The 22,316-nt window shown below is 31.3% G+C and overlaps 1 protein-coding gene across 1 annotated transcript; it reads right to left on the reverse strand.

Moving 5' to 3' along the window:
• Window positions 1-1,740: 1,740 nt before the first annotated feature.
• On the reverse strand, window positions 1,741-20,088 carry LOC131854009 (uncharacterized). Its single transcript, XM_059205131.1, has 2 exons — window positions 19,249-20,088; window positions 1,741-2,576 (listed from the first exon to the last, which is right to left on the reverse strand). Exons 1-2 carry the CDS (start codon window positions 19,715-19,717, stop codon window positions 2,521-2,523), a joined length of 525 nt encoding a protein of 174 aa, XP_059061114.1. The 5' UTR covers window positions 19,718-20,088; the 3' UTR covers window positions 1,741-2,520.
• Window positions 20,089-22,316: the final 2,228 nt, after the last annotated feature.

A 22,316-nucleotide genomic window follows, 5' to 3' on the forward strand; every position in this document is an offset into this window, starting at 1 on the left:
GTTTTTGTATCTACCGAAGAAAATGACCGTATGGACTAAGTCCTTTCGCCTTTCCCTAGGTTGGGAAAAACCGAACCAAAATATATATCTTTTTAAATTGGCTAATTACAATTGTGAATATTGAACTAATTCAAATTTAGAATAGACTAAATTCCAAATTTTATAAAGTAGTTTTATAACTTTGTTATTGTTTTAATATTCTTTTTTTGTTCTGTTTGTATGTGTAAAGAAAAGGCAAAGGGAATTGCGCCCATACAGGCATGTCTGCATGTCAGTATTTGTTATTTCATTAGTTATAACTATTCAAGCCTTGACAGAAGATTACGATGTTGCCATTAAATATGAGGGTAACTTTATAGTCAGTAATATTTCATTTAAGTACTTATATTCAACAGACCCGCTTTACAATAATAATTTATTTTCTTAAAAATATTATTAATATTAATTTGACTTAAATTCTAAAATTAAATTACAAGTTGTAAAGATTTTAGTACAATTTCATGTAAGTATTAAAAGTAGGATATGGTAAGTTACCAAATTAGAATTTAGATTTTGCAACACTAGGAACAAAATCATTTTTTTGTGTGAATCTGTGAAACTAATGTTTTTTTTTTTATTTTTACTCTGCATATATGCAATTAAGGCGGGATTGCTTTAATGGCATACATGCAGATACTCACTTAAAACAAAGCAGTTTTAATGTGAAACCTGTGTATAAACAGTTTGTTAGTTATACAGATTCAATCTTGGTTTATTTCTCATATTTCTCTTTATTGGGCAGTGTCAACATTCATAAAACTGTCAATTACAATGTGGAACCACAGAGCAATGTTTTAAAAAATATAAAGAACTATGATAAAAATATAATCATAGGAGTAAGTATTAAGAAAATACCTATTACATATATAATAAAGAGTGATATTTCTGTTAAAACTATACTAGATAATATTTATATACATACTACGTTAAAATACTAAAGGACAGATTATTAAGATGTTGTTCCAACCTTATTTAACGGCGATATTTAATATTGCAGAGATCACAGACTAGATTCTACATAGAAACTTAACTAACATGAGTTCGGGTGTTCAATTATGCAACGTAATTGCTAACACTTAGATTTCAAAGTGATAAAATCTGTTTCAAATGATAATGTTGTAATTCATACAAATATGGTTTAATTAAAAATATATATCTACACTATACAGGATGTGTTGTAAAAGGAATTATAATCCGAAAGACTCATGACACTGAATCACTTCCAGCAGAAAACGAAGTGGAAATTAATCATGTGACCGCGCAGTTTGTACGTTAGAATTTTTTTATATATATTCTTGTATGAAAGTTAGAAAAAATAAATTTCTATTTTATTGTATAATGATTAAAAATATAGTAAAAATATAGCTTGTCGGGGAGTTAGTTGTTATTCAGTGTTATCAATTGATTCGGTATACTGTCCCTTTAAGAATATTCCTGTTTTTTTTTAAATATCATTAGGCAAACAAAGAATATGACATTATTGTTCGATTAGTATATATTTACCCCCTTATTCTCTACTACCCACGGAATTTGTCTTCTATAAAAAGATATATTTATTTTGGTCATGGATCATGGTGGCATGATATTTTATAGTCTTCCTCTATAAATAGGTTATCCCTCTATAAATGCGTTATTCAACACTAAAATATATATTTTTAAAGTAAAGTATAATTTATGAATCCCGAGATTAGCAATAACCAAACTGTTCAGCTTTATAATATTACTATTATAGTGTTTTGTCACTTTCTTTCAAATTGTAAAAGTGGAGGGAAAGAAAAAGACAAAACAGTCAAAATATATTAGTTAGTATTTAGGTGTATTTACAAATAGGGGGGTATAAATATACTTTAAGTTACTGTAAATAATTTTGCATTTTTTTTTTCTAAGTATCATCTATGTAAAGGTTTTCCTTAATAAGCACCAATGACATATGTCTTATTATTATTTACAAGTGATTTGAAAATATCGATTCCTTTGGAATATTCGCTAACTATAAGAAGGCACTATGGACAATTTTTTAATATCAAAATAGTTAAAAATTTTATTTTTAGCCTCTTACACAATTGTGCCTAATAAGTGTAATCAGTTTGCCTAGAAATAATAATTTACCTATATACATATATAGATTTACAAACAAAAAACATTAGTACCAATTTATACAGAAGAAATATTAAAGAATTTTCTAAATTTGAGTAAACGAAATTGATTTTTTTTTCAAAATCATATTTAGCAACCAGAGACCATAATGTTACATCACACTACATTTTTAAGAATAAATTATATAAATATCTGGCAATACTATGGAATAATTAAGAATAATATAATTCCACAGCAATTCATTGTACATATCTATATCTTCCATTGACGGTATACGCCATTGGAATTTTCTTATATATGTAACAAAATATTAATTAATTAGTAAATGTTTGACAAAACTATAAACTAAACTAACTACAGTAAGTGTGGACTTAAAAATATTAGCTAATTTTCTTTATCGCCGGTAGCAGCGTCTGCATGTTTCCTTAGTGTCCAGTAATCTGAAAAAAAAGAAAACATTCTTTTAATAAACTCTTAAACTAAGTAAGTTATTACTACCACTATAAATACATTTTAAAGGGGAGTACCGATAGAGTTTTATCTATTATACAATTAGACATTTTATCTATAAGTATTACTATATACTGTAACTAAGTACTGTGTTGATTGATTGACTTCATTAGCACTGTTATTGCATAGATTAATTATATCAAAATTTGCTCCATTGCTAGCTATGTACCATGATAAGTCTACCCGGTTCTCCCAGAAACCATAACCGATTATGGCAAACATAATCGGCTAACTGACTTGGCTTCATGCTTATCTACTACCCCGCTAGTGCATATTGTTAGTGGAGGCGAGTGCATCTATCCACTATTTAAAAAATTGTAATATACTTTTTGTTTTTATACTATGAGAATTGTAAATAGCTGGCATCTATATGAAAATATATATATTGTAACACTATGATATAAGTCATACATCAATGTCGCTTTAGCCAGACTCAATGTAAATATTTTCCAATGCCAAACATTTGGTTTCGCATGCAAACAGAATATTTCTACTAAATTACTATATATGTGGGGGGCGAAAAACAGTACGTATGTATATCTTAAACCTATATATGTACATTTCATACTCAGTTGTGTTTGTTTATCTCATAAATGCATTATCACTGTGTACAAAAACTTTACTTATATTCAACTGGCTACCCGCTCCGACTTCGTACGGGTTCATGTCTATGAACCTTGCTCTTGAATCAAAATATCTATTGGCTAAAATCCGTTGCGTACTTTAAAAGATCTAAGCGAATACAGCGGAAGCGACTTTATTTTATAAAAATATTTTTCTAAAATAAATTCACTTAATAAATATATTTTTCGTCATTATGAGGATTTTTTAATTATCGTATTATTGTAAAACCAAGCAAAGATACCATCACGATGATGATGATTGAGAGGTTCTAAGTTCAAATCTGACTGATTGTGTCAATTTATGTTTCTGATTGACTCCCTAGTGATGAACACTCGAATAACAAACCATAAACTCGGTACATTAAATTTAAATATTCCGAGCGAAATGTTGGCATATTAAGTGTTGCTTTCACCACACAGTCGATAGATGACAATGCCTCTGTTTATCCCAGAAAAACAGTCTGAGGCGTGAAGATAGACAAATAAAATTAGCGACAACATATGAGGTACGGTCGGTAGGAAGTGCCGAGTTCATTGGCCAGTCTGGCTGCGAATTGCTGGCTGATTTTAGAAAACTTCTAAATTTACTCGAGTCTGGATTCAATTCGGCATCATCACGCGTCAGACCAATGATTGTCATCTCGTGGTATTGTATCTGTGTGTATGTATAGGTATATAATATATAACATAATGTGTAACAGATACTTCAAATTTATCTAATAAATTATATTGAGTGTTTGTTTGTAACTTCAGTATATAATAGTTTTCCACTAAATTTATATGAAAGTACACTACGGTACTTCGTTGAAAATATATTTTAATATTTTTTGTCTGTCTGCCTATTGTAATCTCTGAAATGGCTGGACAGATTTGCACAGGACTTTCACTTGTAGATATCTAATGTTTTAAGGAGTAACCTAAGCTAGTTTAAAAAAAAAAGTTAAATATCTAACCTATTATTTAATACAAAGCAGACGAACTCGCAAGAAACATCTAGTTTTAGTTAAATAATGCAATTTAGGAAACAGAATTTGGGAGCTTAACTGTATCATGTTTAATTTGCTTGAACGTTCTTAGAAATGAATGCAACAAAGCCATTCCGCACCAAATTGTTTCCTGTTACTGAAAACGTATCGCCGATTCGATTCCGATTAAAATACCCGATCACGATATCACGTGTGTAATTCCAAAAATTCACCACTGTCGGTCGTTTCTTGTGAATATTCGAGTTCATTTTAAGAGTATTTTGATTTTACATACTATGTATTAAGCGGATTTCAATATACTGAGCGAAATGTGGGCATGTCAAGTGTTGCGATTACCACAACATCAATATTTTCTACTATATTTTTTTTAATTTCTACCATTATTTGTGGCTGATTTGAATGTCATATATGTGTATATATAGATATATATGATATTTATTCATATATATTTACAGAAGAAAGAAGAAAATAAATTTCAAATATGGTTCAATCATGGTCATATAACTAATTAAGAAATAAAACATTTTTATCTGTATTGTCTATTTATTCATAATTTAAGAGCGACGCTCTTGTCGGTGGAGCTCTTGCCACTCTTATTGTCTATTATATGATTTATTTATATTTGCACCGCCAACAACTACTCTCACACTACTCATGGTGAACTGGTTGATAACATCGCATGTTGTATAATGCCGACCCTTAAGAAATCTTCTTGAAAACCCCATGCTGTAGTCTCTAGAGAAAACCTCAGCAGGTAGTTAATTCCACAATCTAAGCGTACGCGGGAGGATGCTCTTCGTCCGAGACTAACTTACGAACTTAAGTTCTAGCGTGTGCGGATAAATTCCCTCCAGATGCCGAGCGATGCGATGGTAAAAGGTAGCCGTAGGCATCATGTCGAATAATCTTTGAAAACATAGTCAATTGTATATTCGGTAGAACACACAAAATGATGCGAAGTCTCGCCTCAGGCTAATTGGTTCGATACCACCTGAGAGATGGGTCCAAGTCCAAATTTGAGTACGAAGAACTATGACAGAGGGATGACCCTGAATAGCAATGCACGAGAGCGTCATTTGATGACGGCATGTTCGTGGACGAGATGAGTGCCACTTATCATCAGGTACATTATCAACTTGTTTACCATTGGAATTACCTAATATAAAAAATTGATGCTAATATTAAAAAGAGAGATATTTAAGTATGAAGAAAGGAAGCACTGCAACGATTTGAAAATTTCGTTCACTGTTTTAAACACAGATTAGAAAAGTTCTGCTCTATGGTTTCTCATATATATATTTTTATATATAAAAGTTACGTATCACGATGTTTGTCCGCGATGGACTCTTAAACTACTGAACCGATAACAAATTTTAATTGCACAACTTGAATCAACTGTCCTATCTGGATAGCTTACATCTCAATTTATAGTCGCAATATTATTTTATTCAAGAACCTTAGCCACAGCAACGCGTGGCTGGGTCATATATACTTTATTCCAGGGTGACATCCGTATTGCCGTTCACTCCTAAATAAGTAACAAATAGAGAGATGCAATTACACATGAATAGTTTAGATTTTATGTACTACTAGCTGTTCCCGCGACTTCGTCCGCGCGCAATTTAACTTTATTTTTCTAAAATCAAAGTAACCTAAGTTACTTATTACATCAGCCACCTGCCAAAAAAAGTCTCGTCAAAATCGGTCTAGCCATTTCAGAAATTAGCCGGAACAAACAGACCGACAGACAGACAGACAAAAGTTGTAAAAAATGTTATTTTGGTGTACGTACCGTATTTATATTCATATGCATGTAGTAAAAAACGGCTATTTCAATATTACAAACAGTCACTCCAATTTTATTTATATGTATGATAACTGTAGTAAAAAAAAACTATGTATCATATAAAAATACCGAGCTATTGCAATTAGTCAAACTCAAAGTCAATGACATTGTTTAGATTTGGACAGTAAAAAACCTACATATATTACGATCAGACGACGTTGAAATATCACTGCCAGACGGGACCCTAAAAAGAAAAAATAAAATGATGACTTGAAGGCGTTCTAAGTCTGAGACAGGAGGTTGTAGCGAAAAACCAGTTTCGACGAGTGAGAAAAAAAAACAAACGTACAGACGCTACCTGGGTTACGCGTTTGGGACCATTGTAGAATGAGCAACTGAGTTTTTATGTTTACAATTGATAATGTTTATTGCGTTTTTGTTTTCTGTTATGCAAGCTTTTGTTAATCTGTAGTGGCTTTTACAATTTATGAATGTACAGATAAAATTAGAAATGATTTTGGTGGTTTATACGTATATAATAATAAAAATGCAGTGAGCACGTTTTTGTATATTGAAAATATACAGAACTCAAAATAATTATCGTTAGAATTGAATGAATCTCAGGCTTTGATTGTTATTATACAAATATAATATGGTAAGCATAACTTAAAAAGTAGTAATTGTTTTTTCTAATTGGTTAATAAACAAAAAAGTCATAAATTGTTGACACGAATATGCACCTTTATATGCATATTGTGTCTAAAACTCAAATTATATTCAAAACAAAGATTATTATATATAATATAAGTATACTGCTTAATCACTATGATCCTAATACATTTTCAATTGTAAATAACTTTAGCGAATATACACCAATACGCATAAAGTAAAACTTTTTATCTCTTTTTACGAAAATTGCGTGGACAGAGTAGTATGAAATTTAATAATACACTTTTAGTTTATTTTATATCAACTAAAAGTGTATTAAATTTCTCTATCCATCTATATCTATATTATCGATTTTTACTATCTAATATTCTCGAAGGAGAATACTAATTTATTTTTTAATTATATATATAAAACTTCATTAAATCAATGTAAAAATATAACAGACTCTTTTGTTTATCGACAAAGTCTGTGAACAATTTGAGAATAGAATGGCCCTTGACAATAAAACCTTTATAATGTTCCGACTAATAATTTAACCTAGCTGACCCGTACAACATCGTCTGCGTTTCATTTCGCCACCTTTTGCAATATTTTTTATTGCAGCTCCGCTCTTATTGGTAGTAGCGTAAGTAATATACCTTAAAGCCTTCCTCGACCAATTGACACACAAAAAGAATTTTTCAACTCGCACCAGTAGATCTTGAGATCAGCGTGTTTAAACAAACAGACTCTCGTCTTTATAATATTAAGTATAGATTAATCATGGTTGAATTTCGAGCAGTGGGCGACCACTAGTAATATGAAATTTAAAATAAATTAATAAGACAATCAATACATATCAATTAAATTCTTAGAAACTTAACGGCATGTCCTTTCTTGTAGTCTCAGTGCATTCCTTCGCCGAAACATTGTACTTTTGATACTCAAATTGTTGTTTTATGTATCGATGGTATCAATTTACACCTTTGAAATATGTCTGTGCTTATTCGAGTATATTTTTTTATAATTCGAGTACAAAAAGATTTCGATTCGATTGTGTTCTTTTTGGGTAAACGCCGCATACTATGTTCCCTGATGTTATCTCAAAGAAATCTTTTTCTATACTGTAATAGGTCTTTTTGTATATAGTATGCAATTATTCTGTAAAATTTTAAGGCACAAATACAATATAATTATATTATACAAATACAATATATTAATAATATTCTTCTGTACACAAATTAACTATAGATCTTTCTTATTCTATTATCGTTTTAGTAGAATTAAAGTTTATATTCTGTTGATAGTCATACAAAAATAATTATTATTTTAATTTTGTTAGAGTATTTTGAAATACTTATGTAATATTTTATACATGTAGAGTAGACTTCAGTCCTCATATTAATATAATTAAGATAATAAGGTTGTACAAATTAATTTAAGGAATTATTTTCATTCCTAACCTAAAATTATTAAGTTTGTTACTCTTTCACGCAAAAACTACTGAACAGATTTTTATGAAACTTTATAGTAATATAGCTCAAACATAGAACAAACACACAAATTTCATGGGGTGAAACCTAGCATAGGTTTACCCCCATGAAATTTGTGTGCTACTAACCATATATTCTAAACAACTAATCTTCAAATATCACTCGCGATACTCCCACATATATATACATATAGTCTGCGTATAGCACTTCCAAGTTTAGAAAAAAATAATAATACATAAAAACTCTATTATTACACAATTGCATAGATTATGTACTGCATCTAACTACTAGTATTATTTCTATATTAGTGTTGGATACGTTTGTTTTGTGGAGTGTTTGTACACATGTAGGTTATTCACCCGCCATAATAACGGGATACGGTACAACCATACAACACGTATATGCAACATAAATGTTGGTAAACAGAATGTTTACGGAAACATTCAGGTATTATACATTACTATTTATTAGTTTAGTTTAGTTTAGTTAGTTAGTTTTTAGTTTAGTTTTCTCCTTTTTATTTTAGACTAACTACTTATATATTATATATAATATATATAAATCTTCCTCCTGAATCACTCTATCTATACACAGCCAAGGGAAATAAAGCACTATACAACGAGTGGCCGACTCAATTACATCATAATAAATCGTCATAAAATCTATCATTAAAAAAAAATTACATATAGACTAAATTACCAATATGTAAAATGTACCTTTAAATGTTTTTTTTAATGATTGAATTTACGATTTGTGGAGGTGCTCTGCGGCTTTTATGTCTGTTTGTTACTTATCCTATAAAATATGTATTCAATACAACTTTCAACAATAACTTAATATACGAGAATATCATTATTGGAGATAATTTCTTAGTAATCTATTTGGCTGTCAATAAGACCTATAGTCTAGTTGACAATTGTAACTTAAACAAACATAAACCTATTTCGGGCTTTACCTTTACCTACCTGAGAGGTGAAGGTATAGGATTTAGGGTAAAATCATATACCTTGGCTTCATCTCTAACTTAGGTCCTCTCTGACTACCCTAAGGAAATAGCGTTCCTTATTGGCTGACATTTCATCTTAATGACTAAAACCATCATCATAGCCATCAGCCAGGGCGATGCCCTACGTTAAATGGCGCTGATGAGGTAAATTCAACTCAGATGGTTTTCTGGCGTGATCGAGAGCACTAACTTAATGTTATCGTCATCCGATAAGGTTCGAACAAGGGCCAACAGTTATCAGGGCACGCGTGGTCATTGACCCCGGATAATTGGACCCTTTCTCCTTGTACTTGGAGGTCAAGCGAGTACAGATTACAAACAGAAAAAATATTTTCTGTATAATATAACAGATAAAGAGGAAGGGGATTGGTAGTAATGTGGTTTAATAACCTTACTGCTGGCAATGTCAGGTTGACCTCCACGTGGTACCCCTGGAAACCATCGTGGAAACCAATTCATGGTGAATTTACCAGTGGGTTAACTGATCTTACCTCATGCTCATCTCCATTGGTACCCTGCCAGCGTAAACCATCACCGCAGGCTGGTGCACAATTCCATTATCATCCATGAGAAAATATAACAGATATAGTAGCAAAGGATTCTTAGTAATGGAGACTAATACCTCCAATGCTTACAACGTTCGACTTTCGCGTCGTCCCACCTGGTATACGTCCAGGTTAATTCCAGATGAACTCACCACGATTGGCTAATTGAACTGCCGACCTATTCATAAATCCAATTGCGATTCAATGACTTTAGTGTGCAGTTTTTTATTTTATGTTCGTAGTTTTTTATACTCAGAATAATATACAGTAGCAATCTCCTAATTACATACTTCTGTGCCAATGGCAGAACGAAGACTGTTATGGATTTATTCATTTTAGTCCTGTTATGTTTTGGAAGAATAGTATAATTTGAAATTGCATTTGATTTTGAAATTTTACTCTAGAAGAGATCTAGTGAATTCCTCAGCCTATCATCCTCCACTGCTGCCCCGCCAGCGTATACTGTCAGTGCAGTCAATCGAATTATTCAAGGATCATACACTAAATACTGTTGGCTGTATGTTATACGAGTACAAAACGGTACTTGCATACCTAACTGAAAAAATTTTAGGTCATAAATATTATCTTCATTACATTGCAATGCAATATGTAGAACACTCAGTTCATTGAGGGCATTCATTTGAGAGTTTAAGTAAATTCAAAATGGCGGAATAAAGGGACGCATTACATGACTATATTTTAAGACATGTTTTAAAACAAAGTAAGATAAGAAATATATTTTTTTATAAATCATATTCAATTATTTAAACATTAATAACAATATTTGAATGCCCAAAATCACAATGATTAATTTTGGATTGTGTAATCTTGAGACATTAAAATGAAATTGTAAATTAATGAAAAATATATAATTCCTGTTTTTGTTACATCGCGTTTATTATATATTTGATATTTTTTGATAAATTTAAATAAAACTACTTATACTTTAATTGATTTGACTGTAAATTGCTTATTAATATAACATTATTATTTTATTTTACTTTATTTAACTATAATAAAATAAATATCTGAATATTAATTACAACTAACCCATATTTAGATATTTACTAATAACAATGGAAATAAAAAATCTTACGTGTGCATAATTTGCGTGAATTATTCAGCCCGTTTTAATATTTATTGATGGCTACTCAGTAATGTACAGTGAGCGTTTTGTTTGATCGTTTCTTTCTTATTGTAAAAGTTAGTGTTGCACTTAGAAACTTGTATTTCAAACCAATCTGATCTTTATATGTGAGAGATAAGTATCATTCGTAGAATTGCCCATCTTTACAGTCTCGTGACTCCTGACTTGAGGTTATATTTTTTTCTTTTTTTTTATCGAGGTCATTATCCTCGGGGTTTGAAGATTGCTTCACAATTGTATTTTGATTCGGCGTTTATTTTCTATCTTGTAACTGTTTAATATTATAATTTGATTCTGTTAATATCGTGAAGTAAAACTTATTTAGAATTCAATAAAAAACATACATTATATTTACTTTCATATTTGCCCATCTCCATTTCAATGATGGAACAGGCAAACATCCTTCGACCGTACAGCCCAGTCTACTTTTAAATTTCTTTCGTATTTCTCTATATTATATTACTAGTTGTTAAACGTCATCTTGTCTATGGTAATACTGGATATTGTAGGAATGTAGGATTAAAATATATATTTATGTATGTACCTAATACTTATATAACTCTCTGATTATGTAAATTTTTAGATGAAAGTATTCTTAAATCTTATTTATAGAGTTCAATACACGAATCTAATACTTCTAGTTGTATTAGGTTAGTTTAGATTTTAAAATACTTAAAGATTTTCTTAAAAATATATAAAACCAACATTTATTCATCTAAATTTTAAAATAATAACTTTAGAATGAAACTTGGAGTCGACTTTGAATCAGCGCAAGCGCATTCTCCCATAGGGCACGGTTGTTGGTTCGGTGGGGTAGCGCGTCACGGTTCCCGATTCCGTTCCGGTTCAGAGACAACAGAATTTTAATTGGATAATTCTTATTCTCTGAGAACAAACGTGGAAGCCAGAGAGCTTACATTCTAAAAAACATAAAGTTTGGTTATAAAAGTTCAGCAGGAAGGAAATCTTAAACTTTAGAAATATAAAAATAATTGCTTATTTTTTAGTGGAATAGAAAACAAGCTGATGATCTTCCTGATAGTAAGTAGTAACCTAACTTTTTTCTACTCTCGGCAGTCGATAATTGATTAATTTATATATATACTAGCTGGGCCCGCGGCTTCGCTCGCTTGATATTTTTATCTTATGTGTTATTCTGATGTATAAATTATATTTCTGTAAAGTTTCAGAATCCGATCAGTACTTATTGCGTGAAAGTGTAACAAACATCCATCCATACTCAAAAGTTTTCGATAAGATAGCAAAACAATGTTTGCCGAATCAGCTAGTATGAATAAATAATCCTAAATATTTGAGAGTGTATCCATCTCTAAGCATTATCGTCTGTGCCTGCAGGGTATAACAATTGCCTCTCCGCCACTCCACTGTGCATGTTGGATGATCGAAAGGAATTTAGGTATTTGGGTTCGAAATTAAACATTCTATATTATACTACTAATTTTGTATGCTGTTTCTGTTTTAAAACGATTCATTTGAAGAATAAATTATTGCGTGAAATTATAGTGTTGGTAATTTTTATGTTATTGTAATTGGAGAAACCACTATGTCAGCCCATCTGTTGAATGACAAGTATTAACTACATATAAATACACATATATACACTTTTTTGTTATAGTAAAATATGAAATGACTCTTCGATATTTTTATACTCCATGTGTGTATTGTTAATTTATTATATGTAAATTTATTGGGTATATGGGTGTGCAAGTATAAACAAATAAATATGGTAATCATTGACCAACAGTAAATGACATATATATATATATATTGCAAATATTATAAAAATCTATCTATCTGTCTGGGTGTTTTTTTTTGTTACACCTAAACCGTTTGGTTGAACCCACTATAATTAAAAACTACAATTCTCAACTACCTAAACCAGAGGTTCCCAAACTTTGTGTCGTAGACCCCTTGCGATATTTTTCTGGTTTGTATAGACCCCCCATTCTTACCTGGTATTGATTTTTTGTAAATTTCTAACTGTAGTAAAGTTTCGTGTTAAAAACATATAGTAAAAACAACAAGATAACAGCTGTCGTAGACCCCTTGCAGTTTGTCATAGACCCCTGGGACATCATGGACCCCTGTCTAGACCCAAGTTAAGCTACCTAAAGCTTGTGTTATATATTATATACCTATTAGATAACTGATAGAAATACATATAATTTTTTTTGTAATAACATCTAACATCTATACCAATACAAATAATCATACTTATAAATACAAATGTTTTTACCGTGCGAGGAATCGAACCCGCGACCTACCTCTAAGTCGGTGTGCTAGGCTGTCATTTTTATTCTTGTAAAGTAATTTGCTTTTTATATTGTTATTATTTTGGTGCTCAGTAATAGACACTTTGCAATATACTTTTATAGGAAAAGAACCATTCTCAAAATACGTTGAGGTAGGTAGTTACACAGTTCTGACCCAAAATGCCGAGGTTCGATTCCTGATACGTGACTCACGTGAGATTCGGTCATCGTCGGCGGGTCAGACCGGGTGTGGTCATGAGCGTTACGTCAATTGAGGCCATACTACAGGTGGAGAGCTTTCTACATTTATCTGATAATTCGAGGTTTTTATCTTATCTTACTAATATTACAAACGCAAATGTTTGTGAGTATGGAATATGTTTATTACTCTTTTACGCAAAAACTACTGAATGAATTTTGATGAAACTTTACAATAATATAGGTTATACATCAGAATAACACATACGCTATAAAACCACGGGCACATATGTAAATTACATTTATTCCTTGATATAAATTACAACTTCTTTAGAACTGACTCTCTAATACTATTTTATATTCGGACAGTGTTTTTTCAGAGAGCTTCATAGCCTAGTGGACTACTATTACGGCTTAGACAAAAAGGTAGTAAGTTTGAATCTAACTTTAAAGCAAAAATAACTTTTGTTGTCAATTTATATTTCTAACTCTCCGGCGATGTATTTATTGTTTTGTCTTAGAAGTACTGAAACAGTTTTAATTGAATATTGTTTGTACTAATATAAATTTGAAGAGTTCGTTTGTTTGGTTGTACGTAAAATAACATTTAATGCAAGGAAATATTATAAGCACTGTTAATTTGAATAAAATAAATATTTTATATGTTGGATAGCCATTTATCTAAGCAGGCTTAAGGTTATATTATTATATAATATAACGTTACGAGCCACAGGAACTGAGCATTAATGAAAATGTGCAAAACGGAGATTTATTCTTATTCGGAACTTCCGTTGCATATGTGATTTTCCCGAAGTTGCATGGATTATCTAGATTTAATTAAAAAAATCAACATCGCTTAAATATTTACAAAATAGGCTTGCATTTTACTAATAACACATTGGAATGACGCATAATCATCATAATGGGTAACTATTATTCTCGGATAGGACTGAATCAATATTTTTTACCACAACATTTTTGTATTCCTTATTCACTTCAGAGATGGTAATTAATTTAAATAACATGTAAGTGTATGGATATATAAGTGTCCATATTATTTTATGTTAAAATAAGTTAAATTCTGAAAACATACATTAAGTATATAAATATGGGAATTTTGTTTTGCATGCCTTATAAGTAGCGTAGTTATAACTTACACTAAAAAAAAGTAATGATTCAGAGTATAAATAATACTGGCACCCAATATACAAACAGCAAAATATATTCTGAAAATAATAATATTATCTATGGCAGGTATTTTTTTAAATAAACAAATGTCAAATCAGTCACGCTTGCGTTTATAGATAGATGGTAGATAACTGAAAACAGCTTAAACTAATCTTTTCACTAATAAAAATAAAACATATATTTATAAATAATCTTAACATGTTTCAACATGAACTTGCTATGGCACCAGTATAACATATAATAAATTATGATTCGTTTAACAAATAAATCAAAAAGTATGCAATCGTACATATGTAAATTAGCTAAGTGACTTATCTGATTTATTTTTTATTAGCCATAGAATATTAAAAATAAAAATAAGTATAACTAACTGTATAATTATGTTTTTTATTGATTTAATAGGATAAGGTGATTCATGAAGTCAGGTCAATTTATCAGGGCAATCGTGGTCAATTTATAAATAAATAAATCTCTTCTTCTGAATCGATGTCTGATTGTATTAATATAACAGAATAGCAGAGAGGATGGACTCACTGCTCCCTCTGAGTTATAGACCGTTTCGTCTCGTATATTACTTTCAAATTTTATTATAGACAACTTTATTGGAGACAAATAAAGATGTTTATTATTATTGAAAAGCCACTAACAATACCCTGCCTCCCATATTTTGTTTAATAACCATGTTTTATTGTGTTTCAGTCAAAAAAACTTGAAACTTTGCTATGATAATCGGGTCAAGTGGTCACACCCGAGCCAACACTCGACTTCGTATTTATTTGGATACTGTATCAGATTTAATGGAATTTAACCTACCTAGACAGTTTATCGCATGTAAATAATGTACATTAAATATATATTATCAATGTACAAAATTATATAATGCTTGTGTATAACTATTATGTTATAATTACGAGACTTGGGATCTGCAGAATATCAATTTAACTCTGAATTAGTGCTATTAGATGATAGTCCTTAAAAATTCTGCTTATTGTTCCGCCTGCCACCTTTAATTATGTTATTTTGCTAGCTGATCCGCGCAACTTCGTCTGCATTACAAGTTATATTTCGCCCAATTTTCATATCTTTTAAAATTATAGCCTATGTGTTATTCTGATGTAGTTATTACTGTAAAACATCATCAAAATGCGTTCAGTATTTTTGCGTGAAATAGTACCAAATATCCATACTCACTACTATCGTGTTTATAATATTATTAAGATTAAGATGTTAACTATGATGTTCAATAAGATGTACATTAAGATGTTCAATTTAATGAAACAAATTATTATAATTAATTTTTCTCTCTCTAAAAGTTCTACGTTCTACTCTAAAATTCGAAAGAAAATTTGAAAGTATTGCGATCGTGCTTGCGTGAGGACGCAATGTCTCTGAAGAGATAACGAATACTGAAAATTACCTATATCGTTATTTTATTTCGTAGATATATTCCATTTAATATTTACTACAATTTTTAAGATACTGGTGCTTTTAAGTCAAACTGTTACTTGAGATTAATTTGCTGAACGCATTATAAGATTAAACAAAAGAAAAACGATGAAGAAGAAGCGATCAATGTTAATTATATATCAAAATGATTCATTGTTGCTTTTTTATTTTAGAGAGACTATAAACTCTTTACGGGCAATATAAAGTTACGCAAGTAAGCCGTAATAGGTTATAGCGTTAAGGAAATAAAGTTTAAATTACCGGAGCACATTAGTAACAAACAGAGGAAGGAACTCAGTGAGCAAAGCAAAAACTTGGACCTTAGATGACGTAACCGGACAATGACCTCAAAAACCATGATCCAATGGATTTTGACTGAGATGGTTCGAATGTTAATTATATAGCAAACTACTTGTAGTTTTCCCGCGACTTCGCCTGCTTTTAAGATAAATATAGCCTGTGTCCCGTCCTCTTGATACAATCTATCTTCACGTCAAATTACATTAAGATTTGTTCAGCTGTCGTATTGAACAGTAACCAGACCGGAAAATGCACCTTTTTAATTATAGTATTAGTATTTTTATGTACGACATTCGTAATGTAGTACCTACAGATAGTATTATGTAATATTCTCTTATCTGTTCTAGTACTATGTTAACGCTTGAAACATTAAAAGCAAATAGGTATATCTTACAATATTATTTGAAATATATATATATTAGTAATAATAATACTAATTATAAACGCTAAAGTTTGTTACTCTTTCATCCAAAAACTACTGAATGTATTAAATAAAAACATTGCAATGATATAGTTTATACATCAGAATACTACATAGGCTATAAATTTATGCGGGTGAAACCGCCGGTATAGCTAGTTGTATATATTATATTTGGGTTGTCCTGACTATCAATGCACAGTCAAAACTATCAGATGTAGAAAGTTAAAATTTAAATCATGGATTCATTTTAGGACATAAATTTTCTAAGAATTGTTATTAGAAAGTCATAAATTAAATATTAAATTTAACACTCTTAATAGAAACGTAAGTAAGTAAACCAGTAAATAATTTATTTATATTATATATATAAATTTTGTATGTATACTATATATAATGTTTAGTGCACCTTAAATCTTATGGTGAAGTTTAATAGCAAGATAGCCATAAACGCGAAGCTATTCTGATGCCTTATTTGCTACTGGTGCAACACCTTATTTCATTACAAAAGAGACGCGAGATAAAATATTAATTTTAATATAATTACGTTGGACATTATATTTTATAAAAGTGTATAAAAAATTATAATAATGCATATTTATGCAAAAGTTACTTAACGAAACTGAATATCAGTATGGAGGTGCAATTATATTTAAATAGGTATGCATTTCCATCATATTATGTGCATGTGTAATAAAAAAAATGTTGACTACTTTGTAATGACTTATTAATACGGGTAAAGACAAACAATAAGTTGAACATCAAACAAAAACAGACGGACAATCACTAAAAAAGTTTGGCGTAATTTTGGTGTCAATATCGTCATAAATCTTATATATTATGTTTTTTGTTTACTCACTGTGCCCGTGGTTTCACCTACATTACATAATATATTTTCAAATGATAGCCTATATGTTATTCTGATGTATAAGCTATATTACTGTAAAGTTTCATAAAAATCCGTTCAGTAGTTTTTGCGTTTATAATATTAATTAAGATAAGATTGTTAACGGTTATAGAATACAGCCAGTACCGACCAATTATTAATGACTCGCTTTGCGTACATTTTTGCTTTTTTTACTCAGCTTCTATTAAACGCGAAAGTTTGTGAGTATAGGTAGATGGATCAATGGATGTTTGTTACTTTCTCACGCAAAAACTACTGACCGTATTTTGAAAATAGTTTACAGTAATGTTGCTTATGCATTGGAATAACACATATCCTGTAAGTTTTATGCTAGTTGCATAAAAATTTTTTCAAGAATTGGGTTTGAAACACAATATGTCAATTTCACATTCAATTCCTAGTTCCAGAGATAAATGCATTCAAATGGACAAAAACTCTTCAGCTATATAAGTATACCAGCTGACCCGTACAACTTTGTCTGCTTCAGACTTATATCTATATTTCCACCAAAATACATAATATCTTTTTAAATTATAGCCTATGTTTTACTCCGATGTTACTGATAAGATTCATCAAAATCTGTTCTGTAGTTTTTGCATGAAAGAGTAACATATCCATCCATTTATACTCACAAACTTTCGCGTTTATGCTATTAGTAATTTAGTTAGATAAGAAGTTAATAAGATTATGTACAGATATAATATACCATGACGAGTTTGGAATTATTTCAGGAACTCGCGTAACTGAGGAATTTGTAGTCACCCAGGCAGGTGCAACTCAACATAAGTGTTTGCTATCCTGATGTTTGTACAAGTTGTTCACGATAAACTTGGCTGGCCTAGTTTTCATAGGTATTATGCCTTTGAGTAATCTAAGTGAACATTGTGACCTGGCAGGGCCATAAAGTTTAATGGTGTTCCTTTTGGCATAAGCAAGTAATGAATATTTATGACATTGTATTGTGTTATTCAGCTAAAAAGAAATACTATAAAATAGTCAATTTTAAGTTACGTGTTACAGAGAAACTACTGGTTTAAATTCTATAGAAGCTACTTAATTGGAGTTTTTATATGTAGAGATTAATTAATGAGGATGACGAACGAGGTATGTTTAAATTGAAGCATTTGCGATCCATTGTTTCTGTCTACTTCAATGGGAGGGAATGTATGGAAGTCATTTATTATTAAAATATATTAATCTTATTAATATTATTATAAATATAAAAGTTTGTGAGTATGGATAGATGTTTGTTACTCTTTCACGCAGAAAGTACTGAATGGATTTTGTTGAAACTTTACAGTGATATAGTTTATACATTAGAACAACACATAGGCTATACATTTCATGGGGGCGAAACCGCGGGCACAGCTAGTGGTATATAATTCTGGACATATTACACAGTCATCTAGAGCCAAAGCAAGCAGAAGTCGTAGTCGTTCTACACAAGTGTAATACGTATTATAAAAAAAGACTACTATTCTAAACTGTAAAGAAATTGTATTAGGGATTGAACTTGCAAATACTAGGTGAGGTAGTCCACAGAGCCCGTTACTATTCAAAATTAATTTGACACAAAGCTATTAATATTAGTATACCTACGATGATATTTTTATGCTTAAATTATGTATAAGTACTGACCTGTCATTTGCAGCTGCCTCCTGGATGCCGGAGTCCGCGGGGTGACGGGCGTGCGAGATGCTCTAGGCGTTCGAGGGGTGCGCGGCGTGCGGGGGCTATTTCCAGCACTTCCAGGACTACGCCGTGATGGTGACCTCAGACCCGTGTTCCCAACACACGTCAACACCCCTGCTCCACTTCTGACTGGACTATCAGCGTTCTCCTTATCCTCCTCGTAGAACTTGACAGGCGAATCCAATTTGGCAGCTTTGTACGCACATTGCGTTTCCACATCAAAGTTGAAACGTCTTATAAACCGCTTCCTATCTCTGGCGTACTGTTCCGCCACCAGACGCTTGGTTTCGTCCCGGTCTGGTGCTCCGAATAAACACTTACAGCTTCCCCGTCTTCTCCTTGGGGTGTTGGAAACATTCCTCAATGGTACAGCCATCTCGAACCTCCTTTGCTTCGGTGTACGTCCCTCGGCCATATCAGCACAACTAAAGCGTCAGGTGAGCTACGACTGGTTCGCGAGAAACATCTGACTAATCTCCCGAGAAAACAGCTGTTGCGCGCAGGTAGGGAGCGAGAGGGTGGATATAAAGAATAGTATGCGAGAAGGGGAAAGACTATAACGAGTACACCTGGCGGATGGACGAAATCGCGCCAATTCTAACCTATAAACGACAGCGTGGTTACGTCTGCGCGCGCGTCCATACCGATTACGACTGACGCTGCCGTTTTCCCGCGCTTGCGCATGCGACGATTTTGGCAGTCACTTGGCGCGCAAACCCTTAACAATAGAATCAAGGACGTCTTTTTGTCCGTCTCAGAATACAGGTGAAATGAATAAGAAAGGGGATATTTCTATAAACTATTCACGTGCTCGAATAATACTGTACCGAGATCTTAGCGACCGACGTGCGGCCGTGGCGAGGGCACTGAGATTTATTTATAGATCAGAATTACGTTATCAGTTGTACCTAGCTACTGAACGATAAGTAAGACCAGACGTATTATTCTGTTGTTCTTACCATTTTTATTATTAACATATTTTTTATATAAACTTTGGTGTAACTTTGAAATATTTCTTACTTCTGTTTTTATATATATTTACTTAGGTAAATTTAAATGAAGACTCAGTCTCCAGTATAGTCCAGTCCAGTTTAGACCAGTCCAATGTAGTGGGACCAAGTGTAACATTTGTTCATGACACTACATGCATCGGAAATTCATGAAGCAATAAAATCATTTTCGAGATAGAACAATTTATGCCACTTATGCACTTCAATAAATTAATAATAATAGTTTAATTTCTTCTAGTTTTTACACTTTACATTGTTCCATTATTCTTAAACTTTAATAAGAGAATCAAAATAGGCATAATAATATATACATATACTCCATATTTTGTCCTTAAGTACTGAGTTTATTCCGTATTGAATTCAAACCATTTAAAATATTACATCCATCGACTCTGCAACATATTTGAGGTTATCTCTCCATCTGCTATTAGAATAAAATAAAAAAAACGTGTAAGAAAACAAATATAAATATTTAGCTAAACCAGTTATTGTCTGAATAATGAAATTAACTTATATTAGAACCTAACTGCTAAATAAACCTAACTTTTGTATACCTATAAAAGAACTAGGTAGGTACATAGTTTATAAAATTATTTTATCTGTATTTTTAATAGTATAATTTATTTTATTATATTATTTATTATTGTTTTATATTATTTATACTATTAATATTATGATAACATATTTTTACTATCTCTGCAAAAGACACGAAATGGTTAAAGTTAGTAGCTGTGCCCGCGGCTTCACCCAGTTGATATTTGTAGCCTGTTAGCGTTATACGATATTACTGTAAAGTTTCATCAAAATCGGTTCAGTAGTGTTTGCGTGAAAGAGTAACAAACATCCATCCATACTAACAAATTTTATCATTTATAATATTAATAAGATATACTTATGAACTAAAAGATCTCTAAATTAGAGCCTTCTAGTTAATGTTTGTTGAGAAGCGGTTTGAAACATTTTCACTGCTCCTGTTATAGCGCAACATTCATTTTATTTTCCATTGTGTTCGTTCTATACGACTGTAATATATGTAATATATAGAATTACAAATTCGCCTAAATTACAGCCTGAATGTAAGACAGGTAGTGGTTAGCTTTTGACGATGTACCACATTACTTTAAGTGTTACCTATATGTTATTTATATTACAGTGCTTCTTTCTTTGAGTATGCGGTTGTATACATATATTATATGTATGGCAGTGACATGTCTCTTTAAAAATCACCCCTAAAATATTTTTAACACAATCTTCATTTTTATGACGTGGTATTAAAAAATACATATATCCCTAAATTTTCACTATCAGCAACCCTAGCGATTTTAACTTATATGGCAAAATAACATTTGCCGGAACAGCTAGTTTTATATTAAATAAATTTGCAGAGCGAAAGTTTATATAATTTAGTTTTTAAAGAGACAATAAGTTACGAAAGTAGGTTTGCATACCTATAATTTAGGGACATATGTATTTTTTAATTCCACGTTATAAAAATAAAGATTTTGTTAAAAATATTTTAGGGGTAGGACAACCTTTATCACTTAGGTAGTAGCCGATTCTCAGTCCTACTGAATATGTATATAAAATTTAATAAAAATGAACATTTCTGAGGAGTATGGTAACTAACATTGTGACACGAGAATGTTGTATAGGTATAAGATATAATCCTGGTACAGCCCATAACTGGTGACCTCGACGTGATATGAACACGCGACCTTCTGATATCACTAGTCTAAGCGCCGAAAGGGTGGCCCAGAAGTCACTTTACATTTTGAAAATTAAATAACTTTTTTTCTATTAATATATTTCTTTTTCTCTTTTCAGAATTAAAAAATATAATCCCTGGAAATTTTTATCATGGATAAGTTTACAACAGAACAACGAGTGAAGATAATTGAATTTTACTTTGAAAATGGATGGTCAATTGTTGCAACGCAAAGATCGTATATGTGCCATTTTAATGTTCGACATCCCCCTAGTAGGCCTGCAATAAGGAACTTAGTG

The sequence above is a fragment of the Achroia grisella genome, unplaced genomic scaffold (genome assembly GCF_030625045.1).
Source record: "Achroia grisella isolate CSIRO2021 unplaced genomic scaffold, CSIRO_AGI_Agris_v1 utg918, whole genome shotgun sequence".
Classification (NCBI taxonomy): domain Eukaryota; kingdom Metazoa; phylum Arthropoda; class Insecta; order Lepidoptera; family Pyralidae; genus Achroia; species Achroia grisella.

Coding starts and splice junctions, on each gene's coding strand:
- LOC131854009 (XM_059205131.1), bottom strand. CDS start 19,717: ATGGCCGAGGGACGTACACCGAAGCAAAGGAGGTTCGAGATGGCTGTA. Junction 2,577..19,248: donor GAGGCAGCTGCAAATGACAG/GTCAGTACTTAT, acceptor CTTTTTTTTCAG/ATTACTGGACACTAAGGAAA.